The sequence below is a fragment of the Musca domestica genome, unplaced genomic scaffold, assembly GCF_030504385.1.
Source record: "Musca domestica strain aabys unplaced genomic scaffold, Musca_domestica.polishedcontigs.V.1.1 21, whole genome shotgun sequence".
Lineage (NCBI taxonomy): Eukaryota > Metazoa > Arthropoda > Insecta > Diptera > Muscidae > Musca > Musca domestica.
Genome location: NW_026712258.1, coordinates 10,820,636 through 10,834,499, shown reverse-complemented (window position 1 = coordinate 10,834,499; position 13,864 = coordinate 10,820,636). Strand labels below are relative to the sequence as shown.

Genomic DNA, 13,864 nt, shown 5'->3' with positions numbered 1-13,864 from the left:
TGCGTTTGCAAAAACATGTAATGTGTGTAATTTGAAGACAATCAAACACTTACATCACATTTTATAAAAGTTTTTTATTCAAAGTTTTGACCCCTTGTGGAGGAGGTACTTGATATAGTGGACCTATATTGTTCATTTTCGCACGGGACCTAGCACTGATGCAAATATTACGATTTGCAAAAATCCTAGTATTTATTCTTCTAAAGCGATTTAAGACACCGAATCATTGAAGATCCTCGTTTTAGACCTTCGTAACCAAAAGCGAAAATACAAGAGATATAATAAAAGCCGACGAAATGGTAAAATTTCGCAGAATAGGGACGCCAAAAGCATTTAATATGAAGCTACATTTTTTCTAATTCTATTATCGAATATATAATATCTGGGTCCTGCGTTAATCAGTTATACTCATTCTATATATTCATTTTCAAGCCAATATTTAATTCCCCCTTGAAAATTGTATGTGGTAAATTGGACTGGCAACCCACATCAGTCATCTTCTAAATTTTCATAATTTGCTTAAAGCGTTGCAATTTAATTTCCATGTTGAAGAGTGTCGAATGAAAAGCACTTATTGTGAACTCTTCACTCATAGTGAACACTTGCAACGGCAACGGCAACAACAACAGCAGCAAAAGCAACAAATGCCAACAACATTTGCACATTAACGTTTAAATCATGACAAACAAACTGAAATCAAATCAAATGATTAAAACGTTGCAAAGCCAGCGGGTGAGGTGAGAGAGGAAGCGTGGCAGAAGAGAGTCCTTATGTCGACCTATTTCGCAATTAAATGGAAATATTTCAAGTGAAAAATCAATCTTTATAAAACACACACAAACAAACACGCCAACAACCGGCTGCATCACCACCAACAATAATTATCACTGCCACATACAAGTGGAGGAAAAAAACGCCAACAAAAACTATAAAATTGCAACATTTGAAGAGCTATGAGAGGCGTTAGAGCGGAAGAGGATAGGTAGAGCGAGCAGGTGGTTGTTGAAATAATAGAAAATTTAATAAAAATAGGAATTGAATTGAAAGATTTTAATTTATTCCGACTCAATTAACCCTTTGCAGAAGGACTCTAGATGGTGCCGAAGTTTAGGATGGAATGAATTACACCTGTAAAGAGTTCTAGACGGAATTCATTTTGATATTACGGGACTTGTCTTAAATTCTTACTGATATAAGAACATGATTCTAGAACTATGATCTAAAAAAGTAAAATCAAATCATTCAGCTGAGTATTTTTATAAGCCCGGATATCGAAACCTTACTTACATTTACATTTAAATTATAAATCTCCTTATCTCCACAATTAATTTCTTATAATTTCATCACCCAAACAACAACCCCAGGATCAAAGTATTAAAGTTATCCCAAACTGGGCAAAATATAGTAAATGAAGTTTTTCCCCAACACCAATTATAACTTCAATCATTTAAATGCCATCTTACGAGAAAAAAAAGCAAATAAGAAATTAAGCCGAAATGAGCAAATCAAAGTTTTAAGGAATTTTTGAAATTTCAATGCTGTTACACTTGATCAAACATTGTCCGTCCCTCATACTACTCTCTCTCCAAAAGGGGAGCGGGGCAAGGAGTGAGTAAGAGAAAACACAATAGAAAACTTCTGCTGCAACTAAATTGGAATCAAATGAATTAAAAAAATTACCCACAACGATGATAACTGCCTGTTAGCCTGCCTGTGGTCTACTTCTCGACAGTAGTTCTTTTGTGCAATTGCAACAACCAACAGACCGACCAACCGACATCAATGGCACCATTCCAGGGAATGAATTAAAGCTTAAATGCCGAGCAAAGAAAATGAATTTGCAGCAAATGCAAAACAATGATTATTGCCTCTAAACGAATGCTGCTTTGCATCCACATGCTTACCCACTCACTGACTGACTGACTGGCGGGCATGCTGCCTTGCAGATTTGGCTAGCTTCTGGCTGGCAGGCTGGATGAAGATGCCCATCTGAGCAGAACTTTGTACTTGGATATCAACGTTCTATCGGGGGTAATGGTGGGTGCCAATTTGTTGTTTCTGGTGGCATGAATTTCAGATGCTATGGAAATAATCTGGAAAATATGCAAGCAACCGACCAAGCCATGACAGCTTAAAGTTGAAGAAAAGTGTAGACTTCTAAATTGGTCATTTGACTACTTAGTCGGATAAAAGATCGTGGAAAAAACAATATACGATTTATGTGGGCGGAGAAGAAAATTTTGGCAAATTTTCATGTCTGTGAAGATAAATTTAAATTTGTCTAGCAAATGCAGAAACCACATGAATTTTACTTGGGTTAAGAATATAGTCAATTAAGGGAGAGAAATTTAAGGCATTTAATAACAGACTCTCTAAAACCGTTGCGCCCCGCTGCCCCTTCAAATTTTTATATTCAAATATTTGTTGATTAAAAAAATAAAACAAATTCACAAATTTAAAACCCTAATTATTGTAATACTTTAATGCATAAACAAACAAATAGCTCGGTCTACCAACGCGTGAACATTCCAGGAACAGCTGACCATTAGAAAAGCAGGAACTTGCCAAATTTTGTCCGAATACCCGAAGTTTTTGTCCTTCGGATTTATTAATTTCATAGCAAATACCAAGCGCTCAGGAAACTGTAATATTTTAAAGTTTAGTGGCATTTCTGTTGCAATTAGAGAGAACTCAAGGTAGCAACATACTTCCCCGTAATATTCGTATCCTCAATTAAATTTCTGAGCAATGCCATTGCAAATGCTTTGTGTGTCAATGCTTCTTAATAAAATCATATCCCAATCTGAACCGATTTCAATATAATTTGACAAAATTTATTTTTGTACTAAATTCAGTCGCACCATCCATATTTCATTGAAATTGGAGATAGATAGCGTATTTGGCGCATCAAATACCCGAAATCGGCCGAAAATATTTATGGAATCTGTATTAAAATCTGAACCAATTTCAACCAATCCGAATCTGAACCGATTTCAATATAATTTGGCAAATTTATTTTTGTACTTTATCCATAACCGATCAATAAATATTTGCATTCAAAACCTATATTTTTTGGAGGTACTTCCGATTCTGATCTCCAGTTCCAAGTGGAATTTTAACAAGTAAAAAAAAAACTTGGACCTATACTTGCAATGTTCCGCCTGTGAAACTAGACCCCATTTTTAGACAAATTCGTGGAAAAATGTGGCAAAAATCATCAAAATCCCGAATATCAGGAGGACCGTGGAGAAACGTGGACCGATATACCTCATCTTAAATACCAACCATCCTAGACACAATACAAATTGTTCTGCCAAATTTCCCAAATGAAGGTCTACGTCAAATAATATGGGCTGTTTCGTGATTTCAACAGACACTCGTACATTTATGGGGTCCACGATGAATATTAAGGGATGTTACAAACGGAATGACAAAGTTAAAATCCCCTTAGTTCTAAGGAAATAGCCTATGATACTTTTAGGCGATGTTGTGGTATTTTTGGAAATTTTCAGGAAAATCTGTTTAGTGGTTTTTGAGTCTATAAATTAAATTAATATTATTCAAAATTCTAATCCTTTATGGGAAAGGTACTTGATGGGGTGAAACGATATTTTCCATTTTCGCGGCGAACCTGGATAAAAAATACAAGGACTTGCAAAGTTTGAACAATTGGATTATTCTTGTTTGTTTTACAAGGTTCTGTGAAAATGTTGTAGAGGAAGTAACAGAAGAAGTGGACCAATTTTTCCCCTCTCCGAAAATATAACGGATTTTTAAATGTCTTATATCTGTAACAACAAGTCATCGTCTTTGATTATTTTCTTTTCTTCATTTGCAGATGCAGAAAAACAAAATCACAACCTTCGGTTTTGTAGTTGGTCGCGCAAACTCTGTGCTGTCGTTACTTATTACTTGATAATGAGAAAAAGGAGCTATTTTTCGTGGTAATTTTTAGGAATAATCCATTATTTCCAAACTTCTGGTAATACAGAATCATCCTGATTACACTACCTTTTCATTTTCATAATTCAGATCCCAAGTCTATTTTAGCAACTTAACATACCACCCCATCAATCCGTATATCCGTCCATCTATCCATCCTCCCATAGGACAACAAAACTAAAGTTTTTATGAATTGCGTGACGAATTTGCGATAAAGAACAAACAATGAAATTGATTCGATTTAAATTTGTTGATACTTCCAATTTCCAGTCTCTGATGATAATTTTTTTTTATTGTTATCGCTGTTGTTGTTATTGTTGTTCTTATTTCTGTTATTTGCATTGCAAAGAATTTGTGTCAATATGCCGACATCCATACATTTGTACGTTTGTATGTATGTCCAACAAATAAATATGCCAAAAGACTATTTATATTCAACTTGGTAAATGTTTTATAAATAGAGACAGACAGACAGATAGACCAACAATAAACGCAACAACAAAAGCGTCAGTGGTGAACTTTTGTATGCCCACCACCAGGGTGAATATCTTGCAAAATGTTGCGAATTGAATGGAACATATATTAAGTATAAGATTACAGCCTAATATGACTTGCAATTGCTCTGTTCCAAAAGCTGCAAGGATCTACTAGTTTTGCAATTTTTCGATATGATAAAGGAAAAATCGTTTATCGTATCAGTTTACATGCTTGCAGTTCTGGAACAGATCAAATGTGATTTTAATTTTCAAAATTCTTGGACTTGGTTGGTATATGCAGAGAAGTGACATATTTTGTCGAATAGCCCACTACAAGATAATGTAAAAAAACTGACTTCGTATTACCTGTAGGTTTAAAAAAATGGAATTATTCCTTAAAGAAATTAAAAACTTATTTTGCTCATTACCAAGTAATGAAAAAATTTCTTTATTTGTTAATAAGAGTTTTTGAAATATTCAAATTCGTGCAGAGACATGTTTATCGACATTGGACATGTCCACATCGACTCGTATTTACAGCCAACAAGAGCGGCGAATCTCAAATTTATCAGACATAAGAAACTGATTGCATGAATTAATATACCGCCCAACTTATTCTGGTGGTTATAAAAAAATAATATCAAATTGAAAATAAAATGAACTGCAGCAAGATTTCATGACTTTGCATGCAAGTCGTTTTAAGGCTTGCAAAAAGAAATTAATGCGAAGCTATGATGGAAAATGTGAAAGTAATATAATTGTAAAACAGCTGGGCAATGAAATCAAAAAATTGTTTAATTGAAAAACAAAAGTTTTCTGTAAAAAAATTTACTTTACTCCCATTTTTGGCATCGCCGGTCGCAAGATTTAACAAGGAAAAAAGCAGTAAGTTCGACCAGGTTTTATCAACCTTCTTCAATTCATTCGGATGCTAGAGTGATTTCCACAGACGAACAGAAAGACAGACGGACGGTCATCGTTAAATCGACATAGAATTTTATGCTGCTTAAGAATGCTGAAAACACTTTTTGGGTTCTAAAATGTATATTTCGAGGTGTTACAAACGGAATGACAAACTTAATATAACCTCCATACTATGGTGGAGGATATAAAAAAATCAATTATTAAAAAATTGAACTTGTACTCCTCAGAAGACATTTCTCTAAAGTTTGGAGTTATACCTCTCATTTCCTATATATGTTTATTATCATCTAGAACGTCAGCTTATGTTAGTGCAGAATTGTTCAAATAATTCCCACCTTATGTCAAAAACTATTCTCATGGGTCTATCATTCCCGCTATACGAATTCACCTTTTTATTTAAGCCAAATAGTTTAACTTTTTATTAACCATATACTGAAATACTAAAACCCAAGGAACTCCATTCGAAATACAGAGTGAGATAAAAAAACTGCAACAAAGTCGAACGCTAAAATTTTTACATATTTTTTTTTAAATTTAATTGAATGAAAGCAAAAATGTCGAAAATAGCATCAAATTTTAGAATAACCACGAACTATGGCCTTCAAACGGAAAATGAAACCGTCACACGCTGCCCGAATGTTGCTCTGCGGTAGCTTGGCCCATTCCCGGCGAAGAGCTTGCTTGAGGTGTTCGACATTTTGGTATTTTTTTGTGCCAACCTTTCTTCCCAAAATACTCCAAACACAATAGTCCAACGGATTGGTATCCGGAGATTTTGGTGGCCATTGTGCGCTAGAAATGAAGCGAGGAAACTCATTTTGTAACCAAGGCTTTAATACACCCTCCAGAATATTTTGGCGATAATATTCGGCATTTATTCTGATGCCACGGTCAATTAATGCGAGCGGAGAGTGACCATCGGCTGTTATGGCGGCCCACAGCATCACCTTGGCTGTGTTTGAGTTCTGGTGGCCAACCGAAGGTGCACATTTTCAGCTGGCCTCATTGGCAAGTAAACACGATCATTTTGTTTGTTTACAAACTGCTGGACAACGAATGTTTTCTCATCGGAGAAAACTAACTTCAACAGTTCACCACTTTCGGACAACCGAAGCAACTCATCAAACAAATCCATGACCCATGACAAAAATTGATCAAAAAGTATAAAATCTGGAGACTCCTCATAGGAACTACAATACTACATTTTGACCTTTTGTGGGGGGGGAGGGGTGATACCAGAAGAGTGGACCGATGATACTCAATGGCCCTTGATTATCGGAATTTTGAAGAATTTAGGAAGATCTCGAACCGATTTACCTCTAATTTATCATTTCGTAAAGAATTTCATTCTGCAAAAGTATAGATTCAAGTCCATTTTTATTATTTATTTCAATTTCATAAAATAATCGACTGTTAATATTAATTTCCTCAACTGAAGGGGTAGATTTATTTTCGTATAGATTGGTTCACTGGGTTCACCGATACCGAATTGAAATTAAAGACTTTCGTTTTTAAAAAGCCGGCCACTGGGTACTCTCTTTGTTCATGTTACGCGTGTGTATTACCTTATATTTATCATCATTATTTACTTTTCTTTTTTTTTTTTTTTGATGACTCATACGGGAGCCAAATCACAGCTTGGTTTGAGTAAATCGACTTATTTCCAAACACTCACGAATATATTTTCAAATATACGTATGTCGTAAAAACATCATATCAAGAATATGACAAGAATAAGTTATTATAAATAGTACAACAAAATAAAAAGAATTTCCCTATCACAGACATTAAATGATAAAAGTCAACTACAAAGAAACGCTGAACAAAGAATTATATATTTGTTGACAGAAGAATTATTGGGCCAACCAAGGAAATGTCTCTTGGTTTCGGGCTCTCTATCAGTAGAAAGAAGCAACAAACATCGCAATTTCGAAATGGGTCACAAGTTAAATGAAGCGAAACTCGTTCTTAATTTGCTGATATCAACAATATTCTATTCGCATAAATCGCATAATATAAAACTGGACATGAATTTCATTGAAATTAGCTGCCCCGTCAAATGGACGGAGAAGCGAAGAGGCAGCTGGTGTGGGGAACTGGATCTGACATTAATCGGCTGGCATGTGTGCGGCACATATGTGAAATAAATGCGATTTATTTCAAATTAATACATGTCTTAGGTGTTAATTAAAAGTACACTCACACACACACACACACACGCAGAGAATATTTTGTACTTTGATTTTGAATTATTTTGCACATTTGCACGGGTAGGAAATAATTTACAAGAATTAATTACTTTTCGAGTCTCACAAAAAAAATCAAAGAAACATTTATAATTGATGACTAAGTTTAGACGAGAATGCGGGGAGGAGGCATTCAAAACACGTACATAAATACATTAACGACCTGCGTCACTTTTTAGTAAAATCAAGTCCCCATCACTCATTGGGATATCTGGTAAATGACCAAACAGCATTAAAATTCACCAAATGTTTTGTTTATGATGACGACTTAATAGCTTTTTTTGTTACAAATTTACCAACATAAAATGCGAAAACGAAACTAATTTTTATTATTTCAGTAGACTTTCAAAAAAACCATGTTGTTTACTTTAAATATTGTTATTAGAACAGCATAAATATTAGAATAACAGCAAGTTCCCATTTATTTTCCCAAATTATTTAAGCAAATATCGCTATTGACAACACAGAATAATATTTGCATTCGGCATTTAATTAATTAATTTAATTCAAACAACATTTTGCATAAAACATAATCCGTTATTGATGGTTGGAGTATTTTTACTTTTAATTCAACAATGCAACGCTAATGGGATTTTAAGGAGCATAATTTTATATTATTGTTAACAAGAGTTGCAATACAATGGCTATGGTTAACTCTAAATATGAAAGTCGGTGTGATCTTTATGAGGGGAAAACATAAAATAAAACAAATCACATGGTTTCCAAATCCCTAAAATTTGGTGTTATAGTTACGAAAGTGTTTTGCCAAAGCCATTATATAATAATAGCACTTTCGCGAGATATTCTCCCTCAGGTTACGAGCCCATAAAGGCAATTTAAGAAACATTCGAATTATCAACAATTTGGACCTACGGTTATATGTGGGTAGACCTAAGTTGATCATTTTCGCGAGTATGTTGTCTATCCATAAAAATATTACTAACAGCGACGTCGACTGCGATTAGGCTAGTCGCCATATGCTAACCCTAGAAACCAACAGTGACCTTAATATCATATTTCAGAATTTAAGTTCTATCCCAATACCCAACGGCATATTTTGTGGTATTTTGCACTGTACGTACGTTTATAGTACGCATACCCAGAAACCAGCTCCTTCTCTCAACCACAGACACCAAGAGTGACATCCATATCAAATTTCAGGATTTCAGCTCTATTCCCTCACCCAATATCCAATTTAGTACCACTTAATACTTTTTGAACAAAAATAGTACACATTTTCAACACAACCTCCATATCTTTACCACAGACACCAACAGTTACAACTATATTCAATTTTAGGAATGATCTGGGATGTGTATAAATCTGGAGTAAAAAAATCGATCTTCATCTGGGCATTTATTTTCTCGTATAAAAGGACGATGATAGTTATCTCATTCAGCATTCCAGGAGTTGATTTTTTTATTGAAGAATTTATAAAAAAATGTCAACTTTACTTTAGAGACAGAGGAAGCCTTCTAAAAGGTAAAAATGAAGTCGTTTTGGGTGTTTTTCACTTTGGTAGAATTCAGGGTCATAGAATCAAAAGAAAAGAATTATAACTTTTCTTGCATGTTGAATACCGGATGATCACGGATAAATAAATAACAAACATAGAGCCTTTCATCAAATCCCATTTGTACATAAAGAAAAAAGCTGTTAAGGAACTCGACCGGCGACCCGTATCGATTGGCTACAGCATCGAATGTTTCCAAAAGACAAAAGGTCTCCCAGACCACTTTGAAAAAGGAAACACTAAGTAAAACCTTATTCGTATATTCCCTTAGCAAGTTATAGATGATAGGGTCCTATCCCTAATATCCAAATACTACGCTACCGTAATATAAACAAATATAACAGCTATTTTCGGTACGTGGAAAATGGAAACTCTAACTTTGAATGCAACGTGTTCCGGCATTTAGAGTTTTCTGCAATTATTTCGTTAGTGCTGAAGCCGATTCGAAATGAGGCTTGCATGTTAAGGAAGCCAGTAATGTTTTGCAACATAATTAGCATGAACTAAGGCGAACCTATTTTGAATCAAAATATTCCACCTATTATCAAGATATTGTTGCCTACAAAGATTTTCCTTTTTTCCAAAGCAAAATCTGGTGTTTTATTTTTCTATAATTAGAAAATTACTTCCAATAATGACTGTAAAATCGTTGAGAAATAATTAAAAATTCGGGCAATTTTCAAACTGGACTGGAAAGTGAATCTTTAGGAAAATTTGCTCAAATACTATCTAGATAACACCTACAAATCTGGCCAAGTAAATTGCAAAAGATTTCAAAATATTTTCAAATAACGAATATGTAAATATTAGTCGTTACATTACAATTTTAACTTGCGCATTCAGACATAAACAAGTTTGAAAGCAGCTAAGTTCGGCCGGACCGAATTTTTAAAACACTTCACAATTTGGAAAGAATTTGAAAATTTTCAAAAAATATATGAAAACTACAACTTAAACGAAAACCGTTATATGGGGAATATATCGGGAGGTATCTAATATGGGGGATATACGAAGACTTGAACCTGCATATGAAATTTTTTGTCATAGGATGTAGTACCCATTACAAACTTTTAATAGGAAATGTGTCACAATTCCGATGAATAATGTCGCAAAAATCATGAAAATACCGAGTATCGGAAGGTACCGTTATATATATATGTATATAAACATACGAAATGTTTTGCCATAGGTTGTAGTACCCATTAAGATCATCCAATACGAAATTTGAAACGATATTTTGAAATCATCAAAATACCGAATATTGAGAGGTACAGTTATATGGGGGCTATACGAAAACGTGGACCTGCATACAAACATTTTTGTCATAGGATGTAGTACCCATTTCGAACATTAAAAATTAAATTTGAAATAATTCCGGTATATAATTTCGCTAAAATCATGAAAATACCGAATATCAGGAGGCACCGTTATATGGCCCATTTACGAACTTAACCTGCCTACGGGTAAACTATGCATGTATGTAAAATTCGCTCAATTCGTTCGAAATATAGCGTGATTACAACAGACAGACAGACGGACAATGCTAGATCGTCTTAAAATTTTACGCTGATCCAGGGTCTATTATGAATATTTTAAGGAGTTACAAACGGAATGACAAAGCTAATATACCCTCCATAGAATGGTGGAGTGTATAAAAAAAGAAAGATCATATGCTTTGCTAATCTATATAGGCACTTAATATTAAGAACATCATCTACAATATCATAGATATGAACAATATATTCATTCAAACAATGCAATGCAATCGTAACAAAGAAACCTGTTGTGGCGACCTCCAGCAATTAGTAGGCGACGCTAGCGATAAGATTATTCTCATGATAACTCTAAATTGCCTCTATTTGTTTATATTAGAAAATACGCAAATAACGAAAGTACGAAAGTGTAAACAATAAACAAATAACCTTAAAGCAGCTACAAGCTCTTCGTTTTGCAGTGTCTGGAGAGCGGTGGCGAACAATGTAATTCCATTATCACTTGTCCATTTCAAATCAATTCATCTGTCAATTTCAATACAGCAGTCGCAGTCGGTGTGCCTCAATAAAAAGCGACTAAATGTTGTGTTATGCATTATCAAATATATGATATTAGTTGTGTAAATAAAATCGATTTTGATTTAGTTGCAGTTTGTGTAAGTTTATGCATATGTGCAATATATATATTAAACCAAAAGTGTGTAAATGTGTGCGCCTGTAAAGCAAAACGTAATAAACTCAAGCTTAGTTTCATTAGCGACACTCTATTCTATCAGTCACCAATCATAAACAATAGTTAGTAATTTTTTCCAATTGGAATTTCATATTTCCGCACTTCTACACAGTCAATCTGACAGGTGAGAGAAAAAGGTTCCAAAATTTAACACTTACCTCAGCTTCTTGACCATTGGCAATCACAGCAAATGCCAGCAGAAGAGCAACAGTTGTTGCTCCAAACGAATAAAATCTCATAGTTGATGATGTCGGTGACGTTGTTCTTTTTTATTTGTTATTGTTGTTATATTGCTCGAACGAAAGTATCGGTCCAGTCCGTACCGTTACCTATGTTTTTTTATTGCTTTCGCAAGCAATATGTGTCGTGAGACGTTATTTATTTTTTGCTTTGTCACTAATTATTTCTTTGTTTTTTTTTTTTTGTTTGTCTTTATATTTTATACAAACACAAAACAAGACGACGATACAACTAACGTACACGGTCAAATTTATAAACACAAAACAATTGGTAACTTTTTCACGTTTCCGTTCCGCTTTCCGTTTTCGACATTCGCTTATTGACGTTTCATGCAATAATAAATGAAATGTCTACTGAGATCTATGATTTCTAAATCGAAAATCGATTACAAAAAGTCGACTTTGCGATTTTTTAATTTTCAACATCAAAAAGCGATTAATCGAAAGTCGACTCGCTCTAGCAAAAAATCAAAACATTGTCAATAATTCTAGGTATTTTGCCCCCTAACGGACCATATATAATATTGGTATATAAAATATTTAATATTAAATTAAAACAAAATATAAAAATATTTTGCAACAGGAACAGAGCATTAATGAATAAATATTGCCTACAATTTTGATCGGCTAATTTTCTAAATTAAGAGAAATCAACATATGTTTTCTCACCATATGAATCAACATATGTTTTTTAAAAAGAGCTGACAAAATGTCGATGGCATTCACAGTCTATCGATATTTTATCGATAACTATTTTTTACAATCGAGAAAAACGTTAAAGTTCTCCTTTTTTATGGAAATTTGAACCAATTGACACGAAATATGAATAGAAAAAATAATTCTTTTCTTTCAAACGTGTTTTTCATAAAAACTTATTTATGTATGTATTCTACTTTTTCAGAAAATATCGACATTTATAATAGGTGTGTCTGGTTACTCTAAAATTTGTAACAATTGTTACAAATTGTTACTGGAAGTCGTCTGTTAACCCGAAAGTTCTGCAAAAAAGAGAGGTTGGAACTTTGGAACATTGTTATGTCAAAAAATTTAAAATGTTTTGTCAATAATAAATAGATTTTTATATGTTTTCCTTTAGGACGCAAATCAGAGGCTTTTATAATAAGCATTTTTCAACAATTTTTTCAAAATTCAATAAATTTTCATTCAAGATTTTCAATTCCAAAATCGGTTTGACAATTCATTGTTCCAGCAGGTGTGTTGATGAGACTACCTGTATTCTTCAGCATTGCTTCTTATCATCCATTGACATTCAATAAATTGTTTTCTATTGTTTGTTTATTTCTTTTTATGCAAGTACACAAAGGTGCAAGTACACAAAAAGCTTGAAGTCATGGCTAGACATATTGATGTCAAATTATATTGGAAATTTACGGCAGGATTTAAGTGTGGCTCTGCAATCCCTTTATGAAATGTCATAAAATATGCCTAGCCATGACTTAAGCTTCTTATGTACTTACACTTTAATTGTTTTAGGAGAAAAACTTTACAAAATGTGAACAACGTAAATATTAATATGTAATATGAAAATTAAAGACTATTTCCAACATTTTTAGACAAACGCCATTAGCAACACTTTTAAAGGATTCCGGAGAACACATCAAATCTATCTTTTTTTATTGCTCATATTTTTGTTTTATTGCTAATTTCCTTTTTGTTTATAAAATTTGTAAAATTGGTAAGGCTTCCTTTTTTAATTCTTTTAATATTGGACAAATTGGTTTGTTTTGACAAAACAGCTGATTAGTTGCTAGTTTCTGCAGGAATACCGTCTGTTTACTTTTTGCATTTTCCTTCCAAAAGAGAATAAAACTCCCCTACTCTCTCAGAAAGATGTTTCTGGAAAATTCCAATTTGGACTCCACAGAAGAGAGACATGTCAAAAAATGTTTTATTGATACAGACATTTGCAAATTTTATGTTTTTTTTTTGTTTCTAGAATTATGCGCATATTCGACCCTATGGGCAATATGCGCACCGTGCGTACTCGAAGCCAGCCGATAACTTAGGCCATTCAAAAAAGCATTTTATGTATTCTCTCCTTAAAGGCTTTTTTGACTGGCTTAAGACATTGGCTGGCTTCTTCGTAAAAGAACAAAGGAGTTTAACGTTGACTTAGTTTGATTTTGGCACTAAGCTTCTTTATTCCTTTCCGAAGAAGCCAGCCGGCTATTTAAGCCATTGAAAAGGCGCTTTATGTATTCTCACCTTTAGATATTTAACCGTTAAATGTGAGAACAAATAAAACGCTTTTTCGACTGGCTTAAGTCAATAGCTGAA

General features: G+C 33.7%; 1 protein-coding gene across 3 annotated transcripts in view; it reads right to left on the bottom strand.

The window, feature by feature from the left end:
• Positions 1-11,922, bottom strand: part of LOC101890771 (putative cysteine proteinase CG12163) — a 71,483-nt gene extending 59,561 nt beyond the window's left edge. For 2 of the 3 annotated variants that reach the window (XM_005184429.4, XM_005184430.4), the window contains exon 1: positions 11,486-11,922. In XM_005184429.4, the coding sequence (XP_005184486.2) occupies positions 11,486-11,566 (81 nt within the window). In that variant the 5' untranslated portion in view covers positions 11,567-11,922. The remainder of the gene's footprint in view (positions 1-11,485) is intronic. The other variant, XM_005184431.4, reaches the window with a different exon arrangement.
• Positions 11,923-13,864: the final 1,942 nt, after the last annotated feature.